The following is a 26,799-nucleotide window of genomic DNA, read 5'->3' on the forward strand; positions in this document are numbered from 1 at the left end:
TGCAGGGCCCAGGAAGACGGCAAGGAGGCCCTTGTCTGTTTCTGCAGGATTTCCCTTCCGGGGAAATGGGAGGTGGGAGTCTGGGGTGGGCCCAGGGGGCTGCAGGACACAGAGCCAAGGGGAGAACCGAAGCTGGATTTGCCCTGTGTGGCATCACCAGCATTGGGCTGTAAGCAGTTCATCAAGGTCGGCTGGGCCACTGACAAAGCGTTGCCCACAGGCCAGAAGGAAAGGGCTTTGATCACTTAGGTCCCCTGCACTGGGGCAGGGCTGGGTGGGTGTTCTGCTCTGCTGTTTCCTGGCTATGTGACCTTGGGCAAGTCACTCAACCTCTCTGAGCCTCAGTCCCTGCCTGTGGGAGTAAAATGGTATCACCCCTTACTTCACAGGCTGAGGACTGTGTGGTAAACAGTGTCCTCTGGGTCAACGTGGAGATCCAGGTGTGTGTGTGCGTGCCTGTGCACAGCTTTGCGGGACTAGGGGAGGCCTGAGTGTGGAGTCCAGAGGAGCAGGTGGGAGCCGGGCTGGGTGGGGTTGGGGGCATCCCATCCTGTGGGCAGTTGCCATTCACACCAGCCAGCCAGGTCCACCTCAGGCCTTTCACCTGATGGGGGGTCAGGAGGAGGCCCAGACGCCGGGTCATGTCAGGCCAGTGGCCGCTGGTGTGCCAGGACACGGCTGGGGCACTGCCTTGTCACTCCTTAGGAGCAGAAGAAACCAACCTAACAGAACCAGGTGGCCACCAGGGCTCAGTGCTCCCAGGCCCAAGCGGGGACCAAGCTATGATGTGACACGGGAATCCATCATCATTTGGGTGTCCTGGGGGGCCCACGGCTGCCCACGCAGAGCCTCGGGGCCTCCTGGGCCCAGCTGGTGGTGCTGGAGACCAAGGAGCCTGCTGGGTCCCCGGTCTGGGTCTGTCTAAACGCCGGTCCTCGTGGTTTCTACCGAAACATGGGACACATCAGCCATGCCCTCTTGCCTAGTCTGTTTCACGTGTGTAGACGGTTCCTGAAGCCACGAGTCAGGTAAGAGCCCCCACTGCGTCCTCGTGACGCGCTGCACAGGGAGAGGTAAGCGGCATGTGGGGGGGAAGCTGCTGGCTCCTCGTCCCGGGGGGACGCCCTCCCCGGGCCTGGGGGTGCCTTGGAGGGTCCAGGCCTCTTCGAGAGGCTGCTTAGCTGTCTGCTTAAGTTTGCTTTGAACACACAGACACTGAGGCTCCATGGCTTTTCTTGTTTTTATCTCCCCATTTTTCAGGAAAATGAAATCAGCTTCTTGACTTAAATAAGCATTTACAGCTCACGAAGCCCCAAAGCCCAGATCAAACACTAACTCCATCGCCGAGCAGCCCAGCAGGCCGAACACCTAAGTGCAGGTGCAGATGCCTCTTCAGGCCTCTCGGGTTCGATTAAAACAGCCCCGCTCTGAGGCCCTTTCCTGGTGGTTGATACAGAGAGGGCCCTGAGCCTGGGGCCGCGGTGGCCTGAGACCCAGCCGCTCTTGGACGGGACTGTAGCCAGAAGCGAACAAAGCACACAGCAGTCCAGCCACAAGCCGGGCCGTCAACACAGTCTGTCTCTCGGGCGTCATTTTAAAGAATAACTCCGGAGACGTAAGTCTGACTGCTCTGGCCTCACCGGGAGGCTGGAGCCACAGCGCTGTTTGCTGCTGCCTCCTGTAGCTCAGAGGCAGCCCGAGCTCCCAGACACGACCCTCCCCGGACGCCATCTGTTCTGATTGGCTTTGCTTTTAAGCCAGCGTCTCCGCGCCATGTTTCGGTGAGTGGAAGTCAGGTCCTCAAACTGAGAGCTCTGTAGAGACAGATGCCCTCCCTCTCCCCCCGTGCCCCGGCCTGGTTCCGTTCAATTCAGAAGAAGAGTCTTCAAAATTAGCTGTCAGCGGTTTGGAAGTAATTAGCAGGAAACAGCAAGTGTCAGAAACGCGACTGGGCCTCCTGCAGGACCATGTGCCTGGTGAGGGTTTCCTGTCGCCATCCCGGGAAGGCAGAAGGCCTGAGGGTTTCTCCCTCTCGGATCCAGGGAGCACCTGCTATGGGCACCTGGACGGCCCTGGAGAGATGGGCTTCTATCTGCAGCGGTGTCCTCTGCTGTCAGTTCCCTCCCAAGCCTGGAGGCGTCTCAGACAAAGAAAGCCACACTGTGCGTTCTCCCTCCTCGGACCCTGCAAGGACCCCCGTCTGCAACCACCCTGGAGGGGTGTGTCCTTCTGGTGGTCACCCTGCGGCTGCTTCTCATATCACATGCGCACTGAGAGTCGGAAGCTCCAGGGCCCCTGGCCACGGGGTGGACGCAGAGTGACCAAAGGGAGCCCCTCATTCTCTGAGGGTCATGAGAATCGGGTCATCCTGCAGCAGATGCACCACAGCAGTGCAAACGCAGGAGCAGACGTGGCCTCTCATCTTTCCCCAGGTTGGCCCGAGTGGCCGTGTGGAAACTAGCAGACCCTATCCACGACGAGGCCTTGCAGGGCAGCTAGAGCCGGGCCTGCTCTTGTCCTCTCTGCCCAGAAGCAGAGCCCCACAGGGCCCCTCGTCCCTCCCGCAAAACCTGAAGCACATCACACCTCACCCCTGCGGCCTGGCCCCAGTTCTCTTCACAATATTCCTCATGCGACGACGCTTGCTCTCACCCCTGGAAGCCAGGTCACGCCACGTGGCCTGCGTGGACCAATGACGTGGCACAGCAGTGACGTCACTTCCAGGTGGCTGCATTAAAGGCCGGAGCTCACCTCCCCGGTAAGCTGTGCCCTGCCCTGGAGGTGCCGGAGGTGGGAGCAGCCTGGACTGCGGAGCCATGCCAGGGGTGGGAAGGCGGGCGGGAGGGCCAGCAGCCCGCTGTGCACTGAGATTTGGGGCTGTTTCTCCTGCAACAGGCCCTGGCGCTGTGAACGGCCCACGGGCTTCCCGTGAAGCTGAAATAGAATCCAAGCCTCTAACTGGGCCCTCACCCTGACAATCCCACCGGACAGGTCCGAGGCCCCTGGCCCCCACGTTCTGCTCGCACCCTTGTCTGATGCTCTGTGCCCAGGAGCACGTCCTGTCTTTCTCAGGAACGTGCTGGGGGGAAGTTTGTGCACTTGCTTCTCTTAGAGCTGCTCAGTGCAGCCCAAAGTGGGGACACTGCCCAGTGCCCATGGGGCCCAACCAGTACAGTGATGCAGGGCGAGGGAGGCATCAGGGGGTGGTGGGGACTGCAGCCAACTGGAGCTCTTGCCCCTGAAGGGCAAGCACCTCATGCCCTGGCCCTGACGTTCCCTCACCTCATCACCCTCACCCTCTCTCTGCCCATCTCCATTCAGCCACTCTGACCTCCTGGCTCTTTCTCCAAGACTCTGAGCATTTGCATTTGCTGTTCCCTCTGCCTAGAAAGCTCTTCCCCTCGGTATCACCATGGTTCTTCTGCCACTGCATTTGCTCTCGCACCAGAGGGGGCTTCTGGGCCACCATGTGGTGGGAACTCCACCTGCACCCCACACCCCCTGGTCCCTAATATGTAAGCATCGGTAGGCTTATCTTTCTCCCCGAACATAAACTCTGGGAGGGCTGGGCTCTCTCTGCCTCTTATGTGTCTTTGCGAGTCCTCTGAGCCTAGAACAGCAGAGGGGGTGCTCAGTATGCATGTGCAGGCTTAACGAACATGTGAGGATGAACAGACGACCTTCACCACGACCTTCTGTCATCAATTCATACGAGAAAGACAGCCACACCAAGGAGCGAAGGGTGCCCCTTCCAGGAAGGGGCCACTGGCAACCCTGCCCTGACATACTCCAAAGTCTGTATCTCCTCTGAAGTTTACCCACAGGCCCTGCCCTGCAGCAGCCCCAGGACCACAGTCATCAGTGTGGGAACCTGAGGGGACAGACGTCAGTTTCCCCGGTAACATCCACATTGTCCTGGGGGTGGGCTGGGAGTAAAAGAACGATGAACTAGTCCTGCCGGCTGGGGGTGGGGGAGAAACAGGTTTCACTCTCACAGACACCTCCTCCCTCCATTACGGGGCACTGCTCCCCGAGTTATGGAATATTCCAAGCCCTGATCAGTCCGACCTCCTCCCTGGTCTTGACAGTGTGTCCCAACCACACACGTGGACGTGCCCACACTTGGGGACGACGTCTGGTCCGCAGACACGAGGCCCTGGGGCCGAGGCAGAACGCTGGCTGGCAGGAGACGGTTTGGGGGAGCCGCCTGGGAGCTGACCACGCTCCGCAGGTGCCTGGAGCCCTCATCCTAAACTCCCATCCACCCAGGGTGCTACAGCGACTCAATGACTAAATCAAATTTCTGAATATTAAATTAATGATGGAAATCTAAAATATTAATATATTCTAATTGAATATTCTCAGCTGCATAAATATAGCCATTAAAGCGATTCAAGAAAGGGAACATTTTCTGCTCAGATGAGGGACCGGTAAACACAAAGGGTCTGTACGTTTCTTCCGCGTGAATGATTAAATCACGGAACCCAAGGCGGCTGAGTCGTTCAGTGATGCTTTCTTCGTGTCCCTCTGGCTTTTGCAAGGACAGAGCACACTCCCCGCAGGTCTCGACTGCGTGTATAATTACAGGGAGGCCTGGAGGCTGCCACGGAAGACCCCCGACGGCACATTCGTGCTGGGGCCGCACTTTCAGAACCGACACCGTGTGGGGGCTGATGGTGCCAGACCCGCCCCACGGGGTCTGGGCAGGGGGTGGACCCTGCACGGCAGGTGACGTGATGGGCACCCCCGTCCCCTCCCTGGGGAAGGAGTCCTGCTGTTTCTACGAAAATGCTTCTCCAAATACTTGAGCACCTCCTCAAGGAGGTACGTCTCCTGGTGGGGATGAGCTGGAGCCCCTGGAATCTCTTCCTCAACTGTTCCTGGTTCCTTCTGTTCCAGTGACCCTCACAACAGTGGGCGGGGTGGTGAAGGCAGAGGTGACATTGCCGCAACCTGTTAAGATCTATCTAAGGGGGAGAAAACCCAGACACGAGCAAACTCCTGGAGCAAGCCCCACCTCGGTTTCTTCCCAGAGGCTTCAGTCTGAGAAAAGCCACTTCTTCATTCACCCACACGCGTTTCTGGCTTTGCAGCACAGGCCTTAAAGATCCATGAGAGAGGTTAGGAAGTGGAGCATCTGAAGCCTCTGCCTCTTAGAAAGCAGCTGTGTCTGCCTGAAACCTGCTCCCAGGCGACTCCTTGAAAGGGAGGTACGCTGAAATTTAGGAGGGCAACGTCCACCTGGGGGAGGGCCCTCGGGCACCTGGGGGAGGTGTACAGCCAGAGGGGCAAGTCCCAGTTACACTGCAGTGTGCATCGGACAATCCCCCCGCAACAAGCAAGGCTTATAAACCCCACAAGACAGTGCTATACTTTTGCTTTAAATGGTCAGCTGTATTTTAAATGAGTCAAGAGAAAAAAAAATACAGTCTTTTATGTTAACCCACACATTTATCTTTTCCGGTGTTCTCCATCCCTTCCTGTAGATCTGAATTTCCAACTGGTGTCATTTCTTTTCAGCCAAAAGGATATCCTTTACCACTTAATGTGGGCCTGCTGCTAATGAGTTCCTTAAGTTTGTTGATCAGAAATGCCCTTATTTCACCTTCAATTCTGAGGGATTTTTTTTTCTGGATACAGAATTCTTGGTTGATGGTTTCTTTTCATTCAGCAATTTGAAAATGTCACTGCCCAGAGACCTCTATCACTTCTAAAGAGAGGCCAGCCCTTGTTCCCACTGTGGTCCTTTGTGCTGCATTTCTCCTCTGCTTTCAAGGTTTTCCCTCTAGTTTTAGAATTTCAGCAGTTTGACTATAATCAAGGTATGGCTTTGTTTGTATTTATCCTACTTGAGATTCACTGAATTTCTTGGATATATAAGTTTGTTTCTCCATCAAATTTGGGGAAATTTCAACCCTTTTCCCTATCTTATTATCTCTCCTCTCCTTTTGGGACTCCAGTTACACGTTAGGCCACTTAATTTTGTCCCATTGAAACTCTGTGTGTTTCAATCCTCTCCCCTGCCGTTCTTCAGGCTACATAATTTTTATCGATTGACACACTGACCTTTCTTCTGCCTTCTACAATCTATTTGTAAGCCCATCCAGTGCGTTTTTCATTAGAGACACTATACTCTTCAGGTTTACCATGTCCATTTGGTTATATTCTTAGAGTTTCCATTTTCCTGCTCTGATTCTCGATGTATTCATTCATTCTGACCATATTTTCCTTTAAGCCCTTGAGCCTATTTATAAGAGATATTTTAAAAGCCTTGCTGCTAATTCCAGTATCTGGGTGACCTCAGGGTTAGATTCTATGAGCGTTTTTTGCCTAATTATGGGTCACGTTTTCCTTTTCCATTTTTGTTTTTTTTTGCATGTCTTGTAATTTTTGTTTGGATACTGATCACTGTAATCATTGTAGATGATATTATACAGAGAATCTGGTTCTGTTATCTTTCTCTGGAGGCTGCTAACTTGGTTGGACTGAAATTTAACTCTGTTTACCTTGCCGTAGGCAGCAGCTGAAGTCTCTTCTCTGCGCTCTCAATCTTCTAGCTGTTGCTTTTCTCTGGGTTCTCTGGAGTTCTCCTTGTGCGTGCACAGTTTAAGGGGTAGCCAAGGAGCTGGACAGAGCTTATAAGTGTATCTGGGAGTCTCCATCTGTGGCTACATATTTTATAGGATTTATCCCCTCACATTCCAGCTGCTTTGTCAGTTCTAAACCCCATCTTCCAACTCCTCTGGCCAGTAAGACTGGGTTTCTTCGTGAGATCTAGCCATACTTTGAGGCAAGGACGGACTGGGGGGTGCTTTCAAAGGGAAAGCCATATAAACACAGGTCTCACCCAGTGCTGTTTTCTTTTCACGGGTGGAGTCCCCTACAGTTTCTGCCTACTATTCATCACTCTCAAGTAACTTCAAATAGTTTTTAACAAAGAATTTCCCCTAGAGTTTATAATTGTCATTTGAGGAGTGTTAGTCTGATATAAACTACTCCACCATTACCAGAAACAGAACTTCCAATTTCAGTATTTTCAAGGGTTGTTTATCTAACCTAACCACCTTCATAATGATTGTGAAAGGCTGACTAGTAGAGGTGGGCATGATGGCTGTATCATTCATTCACTCAATAAGTACTTAATGACATCTACTCTGTCCCTGCTGCTGTGCCTGACAGGTGAACTATCCCTCAAGGCCCTTTACATTTACTGAGGAGATAGACCTGTAATCACTGAAAAAACAGTGTCAGAAACTCTACCACAATGGCAGGCAATGGGGAGGACCCGTGTTGGGGAGATAGACCTATAATCACTGAAAAAACAGCGTCAAAAACTCTACCACAATGGCAGGCAATGGGGAGGACCCGTGTTGGTCCTGAGAAGTGGGGCATTCTTAAAGGAGGCAGGAAGTAGCCAGGTTGGGGGGTGTCAGGTACAGGGGGAAAACACAGGACTCCAGGTAACCAAGGGTGTGATCAGGACCGGAAGCTACAAGTAGCCCAGCATGGCTGGAGTCTGGTGCACCAAGGGGCAGAGTCAGATCGTGGGGCCCCGTGTGATGTGCTCCAGGGTTAGGGTTTCTCCTGGGGACAGAGGGGAAATGATGGAAGGGGAACAACACACACACGTCGTGCTTTGAAAGGTCACCTTCTTCCACGAGAAGGTGCATAATGAGCACGTCAGTTATTCATTCATGGATGGACACCTTCAGAGTGCCAGAACATAGGCTCCTAGGTGGACTCAGGGACAATTACACTGACAGGTCACCCAGCAAACATTTGGTAGGCTAACACTGAGTTAAACTCCAGCCAGCTCCCTCACATGTACTTACACATCTGATGAACATTCACGGAGAGTCTACCTGGGCCAGATACGGGCTCACTCACCATCTCCCTGTCACACATCTCATAACGCAGACCCCAGCCCAGGGCACATTTCATCACAAAACTAGCTCCTGAGCTCTAGTCCCCCAAACCCAGATCCTCCTCCATTTACACAAAAGGTCGATAAATACTTGTGGCTGGATGTGAGGCTACGCGGTGCACGTGCACAAAACAGGAACGAAATTGTCGAGAAAATGTGAAGAAAACTTTTGACTTCAGTTGGTTCAAGATCATTTGGATTGTCAGACGTGAGGGGCTGACTTTCACGACCCTTTCCAAACCACCTGCAGCCGAGCTCCTTGCTCTAGAAACGGCCTCCTGCTTGCCTTTTCCAAGAGGCCATCTTTCATGCTAAGCAATTATGCAAGGACTTCCTTCCAGAGTCTTCTATTTAGAGCTCCCTTGCCAGACTCTCTGGCAGGGACCCCGAGGATGGGTCTGCATGACTTCTTGTCTGGTAAAATGTCAACTTCCAAAATTAAAGGACTTGTGTCCCAAGAACATTACCTTCTGCCTCGTCACCTACAGCGGATTCCTACGGTCGCCCTGGACAGCCTCTCAAGTTAACAGATTCTGAATTTTTATTAGACTCAGCTAAGAGATGCATCCTCTTTCTAAAAGTTTGATTTGATTCTCATTCTAAATCCTGCTGGAAGTCAAACCTAACATCCATGCTAGAAAAGCAAGTGTCTTTTTAAAACCCTCCTCTAGTCGACATGTGAAGGAATCCTAACCGAGGCAGGGAAGGGACCAAGTTCTGGATGACGGGCAGAAAGCTGACGCCTGGTGGCTCTTGAGGCCACGAAAGGGCTCTGCGTTCTCTCCCTTCTGAGTCCCCCAGTGACTGCGCGGCGCCTGACACCCATGGATGACCCCAGACTGTTCTGTCCAGAGCCCAGGCCTGGAATTTGGGAGTGGGAAGGTCTCTTGTTAATCTTTGCTGGATGTCCCCTCCTGCCATTCCCCATGATTCCCACCCCCCCCATAATGAAAAGCCTCTACCCAGCCTCCCAGGGGATCAGCTTAGCGACTGTGAATTGGTTCCTCCTCCCTTCTGAGAGGACAGCCTGGATCTTCTGAGCGCTATCTCCGGGAAGCGGCTGCACCTCCTCACTCACCACTGAGAGTGCGCTCTAATTCTGGTGGGCGTGGCACCGGGAGTCTGGTGGGCGTGGCACCGGGAGTGCGTACCGGCCTCGCCCGGGGCGTCACGGCTCCCGGCAGCCCTGCCAGCAATAGCTGCCTCGCCCTGCCCAGGGCCCCCTCGGCGGGGCGAGCGAATGCTCATCGAGGGTCTCCCTGCATGGCCCAGCGAAGGCTCACAAAGAGACAACTCTTTCCAAGGAAAACGCCTGGAAGTAACACAGGTCTCTTTGGGAAGAACATTCTGCCGGCTGCTCTCCCTCCCGCTTTTTCATTTAACATCTTATCAGAAGGAAACGCCGTAGTGAGTGCAGAATTGCAGCTGATCCCAGCTGAGCCTCCAGAGCTCCACACTCAGCTTCCCACTCCCATCAAGCTGCAGTCACGCTGCTGTGATTTGGGCGTCTTTCGGGGCAGCACCCCCCCCCCCCAAAAAACAAACCACTGACAGGAAACTCATCGACCTCCTGCAGACACAGTGGGGTAGAAAAGCACCCCAAACCCTCGCCTGTGCTCCGTAAGAGTTTAAGGGAGAAAGCGGGGAGAAGGAGCGAGGGAGGGTGCGGGGGCAGACGCTGAGCACACGAGTGTGCGCCCACGTGGAAGTGGGGGGGCTGTGTGCGCACGCGTGTGTGCGTCTGCCTGCATGAGTTTCTGGGCTGAGTTCTCCCGTAATGACTTGGAATCCATTGGAAAAACCAATCTTTTACAGAAACTGTAACAGAGATTCCATTTTCCATTTGCTGGAGGTACCATCTCCGCATGATCCTCCGCATGAGGATCAGCTCAGCTTGGAGGCCGACTCCAGGGGAAGCAGTGCCAGGACCCCCCCACAAATGCCACATGCCACGGCCAGCATGCTGTGTGAGCCCATGGGTGCCCGGGACGGCTCGCCATCGGGATTGCTGCCATCACTCCCTCCCTCACTCATTTGTTCATTCAGTCAACACGCGCAGTGCCTGCCGTTTACAGTACAGAGATGCAGGCAGGGCCCCTGCCTTCAGGAGGCCTGTCCTTGGGTGAATAAATAGCAGGCATGACGTCAGACTGTACTGAGTGCTACGGCGGAAGTACAGCGGGACAGTGTGGTAAAGACAGACCAGGCTTGGAGAAGGGCAGGTGAGTCAGGTCTGATCGCTCACCTAGACCACCCCCTTCCTTGGCGCTGCGGGGCCCTTCGAGCCGAAAGGACGCACACTTTCTCCTCTGGGGAAACCCACTGGGGCAGCACGCAGCCATTTCCCACACGTACCCCTCCTCCTGGGCACAGAGCTGGGCCGCGTTCCCCGGGGTCCTCTGCAACTTGGCCAATGGAATTCAGGCGGGAATGGTGTTTCCCACGTCCAGGCCCAGCCGACCCTGCGCTCCTCCCTCTGGCGCCCCGCATGACAGCCCCCAAATGACCTTCCCAGGAGCAAGAAATAAACCTCTGTTCTGTTCGGTTTCTGAAATTGTGGGAATGCCCGTCAGAGCGTCAGCCCTCCCTGCAGTCCGCGTTGGAGCTGACATCCACCTGGAGGTAGCCTCCCTCCAGGGGCTGCGGACACGTCGGGGGGTCCGAGCAGCAGAGGACGCGGTCTCTCCAAACCACAGCAACACTGCAGACTAGAAGACAGGAGAGGCTGCCCCTCAGTGAGTCCGTGGAGCGCGCAGCTCTGCTCATCGCACGCCAGACACCACGCCCGGACCGCCTGTCCCCACGGCTCCAGCGTAGAAACATCACCAGCAAGGAGAGTCCCCAGGAGCCTGCGTGTGCAGGGGCCCGAGAGCTCCCGCCGTCGCTGCTTTCCTGCCGGATTTTGCAAGGTTTACGTTCACTGGGGAGGGGGCTCATTTCCCTGCTTCAGAGCGGTGCACGTCCCCCATCAGGGCACACAGACGTCACTGTGGCCTCGTGAGAAGACTGTGCCCCCTCAACACAGCCACAGGCCCGCGGGGCGCGAGTGCCTGCTGCTCGGGGAAGCCGGCTCTCGCCTCTCCTACTGCCAGACCCGACCTCTCTGCCTCGGGGCTGCCGGCAGTGGTCAGGCTGGAAGCACACGGGTGTCTTTCCTCCACTGTCCAGCAGAGGACAGACGACCCAGCAGATCTTGGGAACCCCTGCAGGACAAGGGCTCTGCCCACAGTGGCCTTCTTCCCTTTTGGGACCTTTCACAGGCCTGGGTACGACTGGGCACAGAGGAGGGAAATTCCTCGTGTTGGTACCCATATCATCAACTCTGAGAAAGCTCTGAGAGCCAGGACGACAGAATATCCCAGTGGCGGCAAGATGCCTGCCAAACGCACGTGTGTGAGGGTGTGAGTGAGCAAACGCCCCCTCGGGGCTCATTACAGACTCACCCGTCACTAGAAGGTTCCCGCCAAGCGTTGAGTATTGGTGAGGATGACTCGGCCAGACGTTCCGGAGTTTGGGAAATGAGGTGGATCTGGCTTGCGGTCAAATCGGGCCCACTGCCTGCTTTTGTAAATAAAGTTTTATCGGAACCCAGCCACGCCCGTTGGTCTACATATTGCCGAGGGCCGCCTTCACGCTACAAAGGCAGAGCAGAATAGTTTCAACAGAGGCCAGTCGGCAGGGCTCACAAAGCCTAGAACATTCACTACCTGGTCCTTCACAGAAGACGCTTGCCAAGGGCTCTGAGGAAAACAGACGCAGACGCAGAGAATGGGCTTGAGGACACGCAGAGGGGGAAGGGGAAGCTGGGATGAAGTGAGAGTGGCATGAACATATATACACTACCAAACGTAAGGTAGATAGCTAGTGGGAAGCAGCCGCATAGCACAGGGAGATCAGCTCGGTGCTTTGTGACCGCCTGGAGGGGTGGGATAGGGAGGGTGGGAGGGAGGGAGACGCAAGAGGGAAGAGATATGGGGACATATGTATATGTATAGCTGATTCACTTTGTTATACAGCAGAAACCAACACACCATTGTAAAGCAATTACACTCCAATAAAGATGTTAAAAAAAAAAAAAAGAAAAAGTTTGCCAATCCCTGAGTTAGATGGACAGATTTCTACTAGAGATGACCTTTGGGGAGCACAGCCCAAGGCCTTCAACAAAACTGGCTCACACAATGAAAACCTGGCTCCCTGTCCAGTTTGCTTTCAATCCTGGCGACACTTCAGAGGAAGCTTCTGGCTCCGGTGTATCTCAGACACGTCAACACTTGCGTGTCCCCCCCCCCGCCCCCTCCCGCCCCAGAGCTATGTTTCCTCTGCTTTATGCAGAGATACCTCCAGCTTTCCAATTGTGAGCCAATAAAGCCTCCTTTTGGAATAAATGTATTTATACTGAAAATGAGCTACTAGAGAAAATCTCAAGTAAATGGCAAGTGGCAGTCCAACGCGGCAAAGGCCTCGAGGCTGGCGGGGGCCCCAGAGCCGTCACCAGCACCCCCGTTGGCGTGGGCTGTGCCCTGGGCCTGGCCCATGTGCCCAGAGGACGCTCAGTCTGGGAAACTGCGCCCGGGCTGGGGGGGTCGATGCTTGAGCGCCTCCCTCCAGTCCTCACCTCCGTTTCGCTGTGATCCCGCCCTCCCAGGCAGGCCTCTCAAGGGCGCGTGATGGCTCTGGAAGTGAACTCCCATCCCAGGGGACTGAGGCAGGAGGGTGGCTCTGTGTGACTGAAACTCAGCAGGGCCCTATGGGGCCCTCCTGGTCACAAAAGCCTTTCCGTGTCCCCTGTTTCTTACTTGCAGGAAAAAGGCTTCAGTCTCCTAGACCTTCCTAAATACCAAAGAGCAGATTCAAACACTTGCTAACCAGGGAAGTAAGGGAATGCGGAAAAACAAAGGGAGAACAATCACACTACAGTGCAGAGATCAAAGCAGGATCCTGGTTCCTGCTCAAGGAGTGTACGTAACTGCATCTTCAGTTCTTCTGCAGGAACTGAGGACCCCACGCAGGTGGAGGACGGCAGCTCCAGGCTGAGCACGAGATTCCTAGAGCCCCGTCCTGCTACCTCACCAGCAACCAGTCAGAAGAAAGTCACACACCCTGCAGCCCTCACCCCAAGTTTTGCCTATAAAAACTTCTCCCCCAAGAGAAACTCCCTTCAAATCAGGGAGTTTGAAGTTTTTGAGCACGAACCACCCATTCTCCTTGCTTGGCCCTGCAGTAAACACTTCTCTGCTCCAAACTCCAACATTTCGGTCTGTTTGGCCTCCCCCATGCGACAGGCACACACACTTGTGTTCGGTGATATGCTGAGCTGGACACACCCTCCTGCTCCTCCTTTTTTCCACGACTGCCACACACAGCACTTCTGACACCAGAGGTGTCACCACATCCAGCAATTCTCTGTGACACCAGCTGGGGGTGCTACCATTTAACTCAACTCTGACACCATCTACCCGGAGAGGGCGTCCATCCCACAGGTTAAGGGCTCGGTCCCCCGAGATGCTCCCACTTCAGACGTCAATTGCCAAGTCCAGGTTGTCACCTGAGCTTCTGACCGATTGGCTGTAACTCTGAGGTTCCAACACCCCCCTCCTTGGGTTCGATTAACTTGCTAGAGCAGCTCACAGAACTCGGAAAACCAGTGCACTCGCTAGATTATTGGTTTATTGTAAAGGGTACGAACTCGGGAACAGTCAGAGGGAAGAGGCGTAGGACGAGGTGTGGGAAGGTTCCCGGAGACTTCACGCCCTCCCTGAGAGCCATCCTCACTGAATCTCCATGTGTTCACCCCCCGGAAGCTCTCTGAACCCTGTCCTTTTGGGGTTTTATGGAGACTTCGTTACGTAGGCACGACTGATTAAATCATGGGTCACTGGTGACTGATTCAACATCCAGCCCCTCTTCCCTCCTGGGGTGAGCGGCTGGGGGGGAAGGGGAACGTGAAGGTCCCAGCCCTGCAGTCACAGGGTTGGTACCCCCCCCGGCCTTAGGTTCCCCTGGGACTTCCCCAAAGTCCCCTCATGCACATGAGCTCAGGTGTGCTAGAAGGGGTTTGCTGTGGATGTCTGCAGACATCTTTTTCACTCTTATCATTTAGGAAATTGCACGGGTTTTACGAGTTCTGGCCAGAAACAGGAACAAAGACCAAACTAAGTCACAGTGTCACATGTGGTGAAGGCAGGGCGATAGTCACGACACGGCTCCGTGGCTGTGGTGTGTATGGTGGGGTGACTGACCTGGATGGCCCTGCGAGGTCTGCTGCTTCAGCTCTGCATTTTAATACCCACCCCCCAGCTTTCTGCATCAAAAAGAACAGGAAACAAAACAGACTAATCAGGCCAAGGAATGAAGCCGACGCCCTAATAACACTCGAGGGGCCCCAGCTCCACAGGTGGGGAGAGGCGCTGGCCACAGATGGGATTATCTGACGGGGTTCTCACCACCACTTTATCAAACTGTTGTTCAGATTGGGCTGCAATCTTCCTTCAAAGGGAAGGAGATGACGCTAGTTGGTGGCCTTGATCATTGAAAAACAGATTTGTAAAATGAGTCCTTCAGTCCTTCAGGAAAAGCAACCTCGTGGTGGCTGCTGGGAGCAGGTGACCCTAAGGGAAGGGACACAGAACTGCCCCCCCCGGCACCTCAGGCTCAGTCTCAGCACCTCTGACTTTTCACCAAGATCATGGTCAGCGTGGACAAGCCATCATTCTCCATTCAATATCTTAGCCATAATCGGGAAGAAGTGTGAACATGCAGACCAAAGGAAGGTGTCAGAGGTCAAAGGCCATGACCCAAGTCTCCATCCCATCTCCTTCCACGCACCAGAACAGTCACTGGACAGTAACCGGAGAGAGAGGACCCAATGCAAGCAGGCCCGTCCACCCTGGAGGATGCAACTGCCCTTCTGACTTTTCTGTTCTGTGTATTACTTATCTCATTACTGAAAAGGCAAAATCTTGACCTTAGACACCCAGTGCAGAGCCGGTCCCAGGCTCCAGGAACAAGCCCATCAGACATGACTCGTGAGATCCCGGGACAGGCAGGGGCTAAAGCCGAGAGCTTCCCCACCGGCAGGAGCGTCTCCACTTACCCTCACCAGCTGCTGCGGGAAGGGCCCGCGGGAGTTTTCTGGCACGTTGATGGGCGGGATGACCCAGTCCCGTTTCTGCCGCCTCAGCCCATTGGAGCTCTGATGCTGTGGCCACGGCAACAGTGTGTCATTTGGCGGCTGGACAGGGTCCAGGGGTGCACTCTTCTTTCCTTTCTGCAGCGTTATTTGGAAGGGAGAGAAGAGGAAAAGAAGCCTGGTTAGGTGTTGCAGAGGAAAAGGCATCTGTTAGAATTTGTACTATCCTAGATCCAGGGAAAGATTGGATGGTGTTGGGAAAAGTGGGGACGTGTTAGGGAAAAAAATCTAGCAAGACCCTCATCTCTACAAAGAAATGGACTACAGATTAAATGGGGGTTAAGAAACCATAAACAAAGAAGAAAATATAACTGACTCTTTAACCAGTACATCAGGGCCCAAAACGATGGAAAAAAATTACAAAGGATAATATTCATACATTTTAACTTAAAACCCTTGTTTATGAAAACATACCCTAAAAGCAATTGATGAAGTTACGACAAATCTGACAAACAGCTAAGAGCCTGACTATATAAAGAGTTCCTACAAATCAATAAGAAAAAATTGGAACTTCATTATAACAGGAAAAAGACACAAATAGATAATTAACAGCAAAGTAAATATAAAGGATCAATAAACTCATGAAAAATGTCCAGTCATCAAACAATGCAAATTAAAGCAATATATCCTCCTCACCCATCAAACTGACAAGAGTAAACAAAATGAATCCTCCCCCTGAGGAGCGTGTCGTGAGTGAGTCAGCAGAGGGTGATGGTTGAGGTTGTGGGATTTGGCGTTAAACAGACCTGGTGTTTTATGTTTACCTGCATCCAAAGATTCATGTGACACGGGGCAAGTGCCCTTAATCTCTCTCAGCTCCAGCTACTTCTTTTATAAAACGGGCTTGGTAATAACAGCACTGAACTCAGAGGGTTGCTATGGAAATTAGACTGATAAGAGCCCATGCCTGGCGGGAACCGGCGGGACTGAATGTCGGCGGCTCTGAAGTCAATGGGGCTCCTCACTGCTGGGAGCAGCATTCTGCCAACAGCTATCAGAAGCCTCAAAAATGGTCCTCGCTTTTGACCCCATAACTCCACAGCTGGAAGTCTGTCCCAGCGGAACTGCATGTGGACAAACACGCCAAATAAAGATGTTCATTGTAGCTGTCTTTATAATAACATTATGTATATGTGAAATAGTAAAAATACCAGGAAAAAATTCTGGAAGTCTGATGGTGGTAAATAATATTTAAATGTATTACACTACGTTCATATTTTGGGATACTACGTGTCATTAGAAGTTACTCTTTGTAAGTCAGAAAGAGAAAAATAAATACCGTATGCTAACGCATCTATATGGAATCTAAAAAAAAAAAAAATGGTACTGATGAACCTAGTGGCAGGGCAGGAATAAAGATGAAGACATAGAGAATGGACTTGAGGACACGGGGCAGGGCAAGGGGAAGCTGGGGCGAAGCGAGAGTAGCATCACACATATCCACTACCAACTGTAAAATAGCTACTGGGAAGCAGCCGCATAGCACAAGAGCAGCTCGGTGCTTTGCAACGGCCTAGAGAGGTGGGATAGGGAAGGTGGGAGGGAGGCTCAGGAGGGAGGGGATAGGGGGATATATGTATGCATATGGCTGATTCACTTTGTTGTACAGCGGAAACTAACACAGCATTGTGAAGCAATTATACTCCATAAAGATGTATTAAGAAAAAAAGAAGTTACTCTTTGAAGATATGAAGAAATTCCATACACTGATAGGAGGTGGAGAAATGGCACCAAAGTATACAGGCAGCATAAGTCCCCATGTTTTTTAAAAGGAGAGAAAAAAGATTGGAAGGAAATACATAGAAATGTAAACTCTGGTTTTCTCTGGTCACCAGTGAGTTTTTATTTTAATTTATTCCTTTTACCTTTCTGTATTTCTGAATGTTATAATGTACATGAAATTGTATAATTAGAAGAGCTAACAGGACTCACGTATACACAAGACATCTGCACCTATATCGCCTCCATGTTTATTTTCAAGGTGCCCCGTGTGGCTGCACCGTTCTCGTGGTTGATGTTCATTTCACTCCGAGTCTCAGAGCCAGGAGCATATGAGAGCTCACGTGGCAGAGACAGACCCTGGACCAGGACCGCCCAAGCCAGAGAGGACAGAGCTGGCTGGAGGCCCTAGGCGGTGGCCCCTCTCCAATCACGGCGGGGTCCCCACCCTCCAGCTGAGCTCCCACCCAGTGAGAACCTGTTGGTCTTGCCATTGCCCGTTGAACCTTCCCCACTCCCTCTTGCAAAAAAGCTGCATAGAATAAGTTAGACACACGTCGACAAAACTAATTAAAAAAACCAAAAAAACAGATCAGTCCTGAACGCCAAAACCTGATGCTACATCAATGGAAAAACCCATCTGGACAAGCCACACTCCAGAGACCCCCCTCTGGGACTTTCCCCACCAGGGGTCCTGCTGTCTTTCGTGTTGAGCTCCTGCACTTAAGAGTCTGCAGCAATTAAAAACCGAAAGGCTTCCCTAGGTCGCTTCCCATCCTTCATGAGAAGAATCCACGCGAGGTGTGTGCATCCCCAGTGGCCTTGATTTCTACGGAAACATGACATTCTCTCAACACCTATTCAAGTCAAACTAACAGATGCTGCCTTGTGACCAACCCTGCATCTCTCACGATGACAGGGGTGGGGTCATCTCTAGACTCCTTGATGAGCATCACAGAACAGTGTTCAGGATGGTCCTGGCCACACCCTGCCCCCTTGCAGCCAGGATGCAGACAACTGCTCTCCACGTGTCAGGGGCAGCCAACGCCTTGTGGGCACTGAGCGTTCTGAACCGTCTCTGCCTGCATCTTCCCTGCTGCCAAGGCTACAGGAGGGTCATCCCCCCTCTACCAGGGAGGCGACTGGGCGGCTCAGAGAGGCCAAGTAACTTCTGAAGGTCACAAAGCTCTTTAGGCAGAGGCAGGATCTGTGTGCCCCCCTCACTTCTGGGGTTTCTTCATGGGGCCCCATCCCCTCTACGGGTCCTCATGTCAGGGTGCAGTGGGCTGGGCAGACATGGACATTCCCATTGGAGAGGCCCAAGGACGTCAGTGAAAAACCTCGGACAGCAGAGGCATTTCTGAGTTCCCGCGGCGTCAGCTTCCAGGTTAGAAATGCCAAGTGTGAGATTCCCACCTGGACTCCCCACCTCTGCGCTGACGCCTGCCGCGTGTGCTCAGTGAGCCCTCCAGGGGACTGCCACGCTCCACAGACGCATGACCTTGCGGGGGCTCCCGGCCTCACAGGAAACGAGGGTCACCCGGCACAGGCACTTGCCTCAGCAGAGGGGACCCGCTTGGTGTTTGCTCTGAGCGCGTCTGCGTGCGTGTGTGGGGTGCTGGGGCAGGGGTCCCGGCCACAAGCACGGCCTCTGGGAGGTGGAGCCTGGCCGTCCCGGCTCCGCCATGTCTCCCACGTGCGGCACAGAGAATGCAGGTCTGCCTCGCCCGCTGATGCTTGGGCACCTGCAGAAGCTCACCGAGCCTCTTCATTCTAGACTCGGAATTGTCAAGGTTTTCATCGAGCCGTTCTCCTTTTAAAAACCTGCTTTGTCTTCATTTGCTTAGGCTGAGCTTGCATGGCGTTAATTTCCCTAGTGTTGTTTAAATAAATTGCACATATTTGCTACTATTTTAAAGCTGTGAGACAAGTGTAATAACAAAATCTGGCGAAGATCAATGCCAGACCTGCACTAGCTTCAGCTGGGAAGACACACCCACTTCTCCGGGGGAGGAACGCCGATGACGACAATGACCCGTCACCTGATGAGGCGCGCACGCGCTTCGGGACCCACGCGGACCTCGGGCCGTTCAGAGTGCGGCACGTAAACCCCGACGCGTAATCATACTAATGGTAAATCATGTTTCTGGCCGCTCTCGAAGGTGCTTCCGAACAGACGACAGCTGCCGATTTCCCCACTGCGCCCTGGTCACCCGTGTTTCTGAGCCAATGATGGCGGGTGTTGGGTGATAACGTGAATGTGGCCTCTATGCTCCTGACACACGTGTGCACGTTCACCTACATAGGCACACGCATGTATGTACAGGCCAGGCACATACAGACACACGTGCACGCACACATGTGCACGTGCCTCTGTGCTATGTCTCATATACACATGCACGTGTGTACACGTGTGTGTGTGTGTTGTTTCTCTCTCTGTGTATGTAATGCGTCACAGTTTTCTCAGAACCAACAGCCCGGCCCCAACAGGCTGTTCCTTACACACAGTTCAGCCCAAGTCAGAGGTCTTGTAACTGGTAGGGGTCGGAGGGGGTCCTGACGGCCGCGCTGGCCTTGGAGCCAGCAAGCTGCTCCCTGCAGGTTCGCAGGATGGCGAGCGCTGAGGGATCGCCTGGTCCTCTGATGGGACTCAGCCCGGCCCACCCCAGGGAGGAGCTGGTGCTCGACAAGCAGCGGCTGAGCGGGGCACGGTGTGCAGCGGGGGTGGCGGCACCTGGGGACCCCTCGGAGCCCTGATCCCAGGAAGGGGTGGCAGACGGGCTTTTACAGGGGCATCTTGAGGGGCCAGGACCGCTCAGGACACGCGTCTGCCCTGTTCCGCCTGCAGCGGGCCTTTCCCAAAAGGGGCAGAGGAAGGGCAGGGGCCGTGGCTCCCAGGTACAGATCACGCAGAGGCCAGGCGCTCATTTGTGAGGCCCTAAATCCGTCTGCTCCTTATCAGCTGTTATTTACAAAGCATTTCTCATCTCAGATGGCCTCTCCCACTGAGCCTTCATCCATCGGGCTTAGCAGCGGATCGTTCCGCTGACGATGCTCTGAAATGGTGACTTACTAGGGGAGGAGCCTCCCCAGGCTGGGCTCCTAGCGCCAGGCCTGGGGCCCGGGATGAGTCTTATCCTGCCTCTGGGCCTCCGTTTCCCGCCCCGGAGCTGGACAAGCTCTGCGCTTTGGGGGCAGCTGGGGCGTGGGCAGGAGGCTGGGGTACTTTCTGGAGCGTAGCTTCTTCACGTCACAACCTGGGGGGGTTCCGTGGTCTCGCTCCTGAGTGATACAGGGGAGCTACGGAGTCACTGCCCCAGCGGACTCGCACTTTGCAAAGACGAAACGCCACCCCGTGCCTGTGCGGTTGCTTGGGCTGGTCCCCCTCGAGGGGTGTGCACACCCGCTCTGTCTAGAGCACGTGGGGGTCTGGGGAGGCCAGGACGGGGGTCTAAGACCCTTCTAGGTCACCTCGTCTCTGGGCTTCGCGCTTCTCTCTCGGCAGGTTTTCAGGAACAGCCTCAGGCATAGGCATCTTCTCTCCAGGGACAAAGTGACAAAACCCCCATGCTCAGGAACACAGCTCAGTGAACTCAAGAGAAAAGGGGAGGAATGGAGACAAGGACCGTCTTCCACTCTCACGGGAAGGCCGAGGCCCCGGATTCACAGGCAAGCTGCGCGACTGCCATCCTCCCGCAAAGTCATCATTTTCCACCTTCTCCTGGCACCAGCCCAAACCTGGAGCCCAGCAGTGACCCGCACACCCGCCTTCCCAAGGTGGCTTGTGTTTTTTATCTCCTCACCGGGCATATTATCTTATTTTCTTAAGCTCCCAGCAGCCCTGTGCCTGCCCGGGGCCTGCTCTCCTTGTAAGGAGCGTTGCTCTGTGTGTCTGACTATGAGAGTAATCAAGTGTGGCTTCTAGGTGAGGTCTTCAGGGACTCCCCGACATTAGGAAGAAGCTGGGTCACTTCCTTTCCATCATCGTTCACAAGTGAAAGATGAATAATGTAAAACCGACCTGGGGCAGGTTTTAAATTATCGCCTCTTTTTTTTTTCTTTTTTTCAAAAAGGAAAAAAAAAGAGAGAGGAAAGTGTCAGGGGAGGACGACAGTCATGTGCACCTCCTCCAATCTACACGCAGGAAGTTACAATCTGTCATCTTTTTCTATCACCCAACCACTCGCCTGGTAGGAACACAGACTTATGAAGAGCCAAGTATAAGCAAATAGGTGACTCACGAAACACTCAGAAGCGGCGCTGAGCAGGGAATATAAACAATGCAGACTGTCTTCAAGGCAGCAAGTCCCTTCCCAGCCATCATGGTTTGAGGAGGGTGACAGCTGCTTAGCAGCGAATAAGCGATATGTACTGCTCACCTCTCCTGGTGACGGGAGTGTAGGTGACGGGTCCCACTGCGAGACAGGCAGGGACCTGGGACCCGGGACCCTCTGCTGCAGGGCTTGCACCTGGACAGACGTCTCCTTGAGCAACAGATACAAAGAGACTATAAGGGACTGAAAAGAACTGCACCCACGGCGCAGTTGGGGCAAAGTCTGAACAAGATACAAAGAGTCCAAAAACCCAACTGCCACTTCTGAAGAGCCGGGAGCAAAAGCATGGTCCTGCGCGTGCGCCCTGCACTCACCACCACCAAAGCCACCCTCTGGCCCAAGCCCTGGACACACCCCTATCCTCACCCCATACACGGAACCCCACGGATGCCCGGCCGCTTCTGCAAAGTGCGACGAGCTCCACTGTTCTCCAGAGAAGATGGCCCAGCAGAAGCCACTGCCCTCAAGAGGTGACGTGGATATGAAAACGGCTTCAAAATTCCCAGATCCCGGTGCGTTTCTAAGGAGCGCCTGGCAGCCCTGACCTTCGAAGATGGGGTCACAGATGACAGCCTGACCCCCCATGGGCCCTCCCACACAGCTGTTGGGTCCCATGCCGCCCTGCCTCAGCACTGTAAACTCCCCCCACTTTTGAGAAAATAGCATGAACACAAGTCCACCCAATTCAACAAAAGCTACATTTATGGGGACATTTTCAAGTTAGTTCCCCGTGGGATGTGCCAACCAGGCGAGCTGACCGCCAGCGTCCACGAGGACACCTTCTCGATCAAGGGGCCTGGGGTCAGCTTTCCGGCCCCCCCCCGCGATGGAATCATGGGCTTTCATTACCCAGGGCAGTGCCTTCTCGGGAAGGTGCCCTGTGTGATCTTCTTTCCCTGACTGGCAGTGCGTGGACCCTGAATGCGGAGGCAGGGGATGGGCAGGCTGGAGGGAATTGTGGTTTTTAGCTTCCCTGTTCTTCCCTGCTCTCTGGTCTCCAGACTGGGCCATGTGCCGAGGAGCAGTGCGTCCAGCCCCTCTCTGGGCAGTGGGTGCGCAGCTGAGGGACAGGGGTCTGGGACCTGCACCTGCACTGAGCTTCCCGCGAGATGCAGGCAGGGGAGGCCCTCAGGATGGAGCCCTGATGAGGCCGGGCTGCTTCTCTTTCGCCATGAAGGTCAGCCAGCCCGCGTGTCTCCCCGCACGAAGCAACACCGGGGCATCCACCCGGGACCCCTTTCCTTTCAACCAGCGTCCAGCGTCCAGCCCTGTAGGCTCCTGCACCTTCTTCCGTGCAGAGTGACCAAGACCCACTCACAGAGTCTCACCTGACCCTCTCAGTGGCCCCGATGTTGGGGAAGGAGGTGGCTCGTCCCAGCCACGGAAACACGACCAATGTAGGGCCTGGGGCCCCCGGGTTACGAATTTCATGGGTCTGTACTCAAAATGGAACACTTGGGGAATGACGTGCCACGTCTGCATCGTAGACTAACACTGCTTATGCTGGAACAAGGGTAGACGAGACTCATTCCCCAAATGTCAGTGTTGTTTACGACCCTCTCCCCTGCCTCTGATTCCCCAGCCTTCTTGTTTTCATTGCTTCCTTAGAGCTTTGGGTTAAACATGCTTCAATAAGGGAAATAGCATCCTTCCACTCCTCAACTCTCCCAAATGTCAAGCCCAGTACTGGTTTTCACTGAGGATAATTAGATTTCATAAAAAAAAAAAAGGGCACCAAAATCTATACAGATTGTCCATTTCTCTCCCTTCGCTTCCCTTTCAATATACATTTGAAAAATGGTACTTTTTGTTTGCCTGCAAGCATGTATATTTTAAACATTTAACTAGGGTTCTGTCTGCAGCCTTCTGCCTGGTTTCCATGGTAGCTAAGGACCAACAGAATAAAACGGTATTTAACAAACACAAAATAAAACAACAGAAAGATATCTCCGTTCTGTAACAAACAGAGCATGGGAGCCATTCTAAACAAACATTTGCATGAGTTTGGTTCTGAAAAGGCACTTAGTGGATTTTTTTTTTACATCCACGACCCTATAGGGAAGACAAATGCCGTATCTATGCCCCGTAAAGCACTACGGTATTTCTTACCTGTGATCTCTTCTAAGAAGGGGAAATTGTTTTGAAAATTCCCGTAAAAATCATACAAAGAAAGTTTTCCTGAATGAAATAGCATGATTATTTCTTGTGCATCTATATTTGGAAGGACAGTCTTAAGCAAACACTCCTGTACACGCTGCTTGCTGTGTGCGGGGCAGGGGGCAGGGACGGACGCCCCCTCCCGCCTGCTCACTCACGCCCATGACAGCCCAGGAAGGCAGGGGCTGGCACGGTGCTCACTCACACCTGGGCAGAGGTCTGGGGACTGGCCCAGGCTCAGGGGGCTGGGTTCGGAACCCAGGCCACTCCCTCGGCCCCTCCCTGCTCCTCAGCTTGGACGGGGGCGCCCTGACATGGAGGGGAGATGCTGCCTGTGCTTTGCGACCCTGGCGCCCAGTGCCCCCGTGTCCTAGGCACCTAGGGACTCAGGGTGGGAGCAGCCCTGGGGGAACAGCTGAGACGCAGTTCTTTAGGCAACTTGCGTCCATCACCATCATCCCGAGGGAAGGCTTCACGTACTTCAGTAGTGTCAAAACCACACTTCTTTTAACAGACGCTCAGAGCACACCCCTTGCCCTCTTCAGCCTTGTGTCCACCCAGAAATGAAGACACAAGACAATGTGCCCATCCGTGCAGCCCAGGGAGCGGGCAGGATGCAGGTGTGATGGATGGGAGCACAGGGGAGGACATGTCTGCTTTCCGGGCCACGGTAAGGAAGTTGGGGGGATGCCCGAATGTTCAGACAAGTCTGCCCCACCGTGTGTGTGTGTGTGTGTGGTGTGTGTGTGGGGTGTGTGTGTGTGTGTGTGTGTGTGTCACCTCCACGAGCCCGGCCAGGCTGCTCGGCCATCCTCCCCCCCCCTTCCCCCGCACGGCAAGGACCCCCAGCGCCCGAGCAGTTCCGCCTGCCCCCCACTCCTCCCGCTGACACAAGCCAAGCTGTCTCCAGGCATCTCCTGTGAGTACCCTGCCTGGTAACTGGCTCTGGAGAATCCAGAAAATTATGTTTTGCTAGGAACAAAGTAAATGAAATTACTCTGTAGTTTACAGAAAAAAAATACAATCACAGTAAAAAAAAAAAAAAATTAAACTAGCAAGTTAGGCCAGAATGTATGACTTTTTCCTGGAGCTGTTCGCAGTGGGACCGAGTGGCGTCACTCATATCGGTGTCAATTAGAGAGAAAAACGGTCAGTTTTGTTGGTGTGGGTGGTCCTGGAAGGCTTTGGTCAGGAGGAAGGTTAGCGTGTGACAGGCAGTGAGGGAGGGTCTCTCTCCTCTCCTTTTTGTACTCACATCACAGTGCTTGCTTTGCTGCAGGAGAGCGCTGCTGGGGGCGGGACAGGTCCTGCAGAAGTGACGCGACATCACCCCCATAGGGACATGGGGGCAAAGTGGTGGATCTGGTGGGGTGGGCATGGCCTCGTGCCCTCTGAGGCTTTTGTTTTGTTTCAGGAAAAGGAGAAGCTGAGAGAGGGGAGATTCTAGGATCCAGGCAGGGGTACTGGGTGGCGGGACCTCCCAGGGCAGGGAGGGGACAGTGGCCAGAGCACAGCGGTGAGGGGTGATGGACCCCACGGGGTGGGAGACGGAGCTGGGCCGGCCCCTGGGGGCCTCCACCCCACTTAGCAAACCAGCCCTGCAGAGACAAGCAGGAAGCAGGCTGAGCGCTGTGCTGGCCGACCCGGGGCTGCAGCAGCAGGAGCCACCCTCCCGCCCCGCTTTCAGCCCTCCCTGGGGTCCTGACACACCCTAAAATAGACTCAGAGCCTGACCAAGGGCCGCCTGGCCAGGGACCTGCCCGGCCACCTCCCCCTGCTTGCGATGCTCCCTCTGTGGGAATGATGGCTTCTCTCATCTTGGGTCTCGACTCAGATGTCACCCTCCTGACCCCCAGGACACAGCGCAGCCTCTACCCTCTCCCGGCCCAGCCCCCCGCCAGCCACCCTACCTTAGTCCAGCCTGTGGCTGCTGCTCAGTGGTCCGGCCTGTCGCCGCCCTCGTGGGACCATTCCCGGTGATGCCGTTTGCATCTTAGAACATTACAAAGTGTCCGGCGGGGACATGCAAACCGTCTTCACTCACCCAGTGACCAAGGGAGCGACTTGGGATCTTTCTGACTCACGGGGCTCAGAGTCCTTCGAGCACGCCCGCCGCTCACTTGCCCCCTCGGGCTCTCGCTCCTTGGCCCACAGGAACGAGACAGGGCAGGATCGTGCGGTCCATTTCTCTCCCCTGGCCTGCGTGTCCGAGGCTTCCCTGCCTGGCAGTGGCCCCTCTTTCTCGTGCCCTTTGCTCCCCCCAGCCATGGGAGTCAGTGAGCCACCCGTCATCTTCATTCCCTCGTCCCCCTCAAATCTCCGTGAGACGGTGCCCAGGCTGCAACACCCCCCCCCCACCCCGCCCCCTGGGACAGGCCAGGGAAAGTGACCAATGACCGTGATGCTTTTCTCCCTGGGCTGTGGGACCCTGGGCACCTTTCCTCTGCAAAATGAAAGGTTGACCCTGACACTCGCTCAAGGCCGTCTGCAGCCTGAAACACAGCCCGAGCTGGACCTCCTCCACCTGCGGACCCCAGGGCGGCTCTCCACACTGCAGAAAACACACCTTCCAGCAATTAGAAATCACTCACGCCTTCATGCTGGCAGAGTTAAACGCTGCAGTCTTCTGGGGAGCTCTGCGCATCCACTGAGATCTACTACTGATCGCCCGTCGCCGGCGCGGGCCGCCGGGCTGTGGTCATGACCACAGACTCTGGACGGGGACCAGCCTCCTTCCCGGCAGTTGTACGGTCTCTGCGGTGGAGAAGGAAACACCTGTTTCTCCTGCCGTCCCCCAGGCAGTCAAGCCCGCGCCTGAAGCAGGCCCGCGTCGGCAGCACCGTCTGAACTTGCAGGAGCGAGGAGGTCATCATCACTCACTAACGCAGCTGCCACCCTCCGGGAGAAAAGAGGCGCGTAGACGGCTGTCTGCAAGCTCGCTGACCACACCGTTGTCTGTTTTCTGGGAGTTGCTGTTTCTCAGTCACATTGAGGCCGTCTTTTGGAAAAGCATAAAAGGACCGTCTTGCTACTTTCTGAAGGTGTGCACTCTGTCACCCAGCTCCACCTAATGACCTTCAGGTGCCTTCCCAAGGTGACGCCTGGTGTGGAAAGCCCCACGCGCCCCCTTTGGTTAAAACTCCGAGTCGGCAGTGTAGGGGTTCAGGCGCGGGCACTAGCCCTCTGGCGCTCATGGAAAGCGGGTGATGCTGGGATGCAGGGTCGCTCATGGGCCAGACTTTCCTTAGGGGCTGCACCTCCAGGGGGTTACAGGAATTGCTTCTCAACCAGGCCCTCTCCATTCCATTGTCTTGTAACCCACCTGGGCGTCCATGATACCAAGATGGGCTCTGCCCACTCGCAGGGGGCAGACTGTGGGGATGGGGGTGATGGACCCCAGGGGCTTAAAGAATCGGGGTCTTGGCAAGACTTGTCCTTGCCGGTCCTGGAGACCCAAGCAGAGGCGAGGAGAGGAC

The 26,799-nt window shown here is 54.4% G+C and overlaps 1 protein-coding gene across 1 annotated transcript in view; it reads right to left on the reverse strand.

Moving 5' to 3' along the window:
* LOC113609496 (cadherin-4-like) overlaps nt 1–26,799 on the reverse strand; it is a 541,650-nt gene that overhangs the window by 107,582 nt on the left and 407,269 nt on the right. Inside the window, exon 4 of the mRNA XM_027086809.1 lies at nt 15,018–15,191. Coding sequence (XP_026942610.1) covers nt 15,018–15,191 — 174 coding nt within the window. The remainder of the gene's footprint in view (nt 1–15,017; nt 15,192–26,799) is intronic.

Source organism: Aethalodelphis obliquidens, unplaced genomic scaffold, assembly GCF_003676395.1.
Source record: "Aethalodelphis obliquidens isolate GAN/ISIS:26980383/991018 unplaced genomic scaffold, ASM367639v1 scaffold57, whole genome shotgun sequence".
In the NCBI taxonomy this organism is placed as follows: domain Eukaryota; kingdom Metazoa; phylum Chordata; class Mammalia; order Artiodactyla; family Delphinidae; genus Aethalodelphis; species Aethalodelphis obliquidens.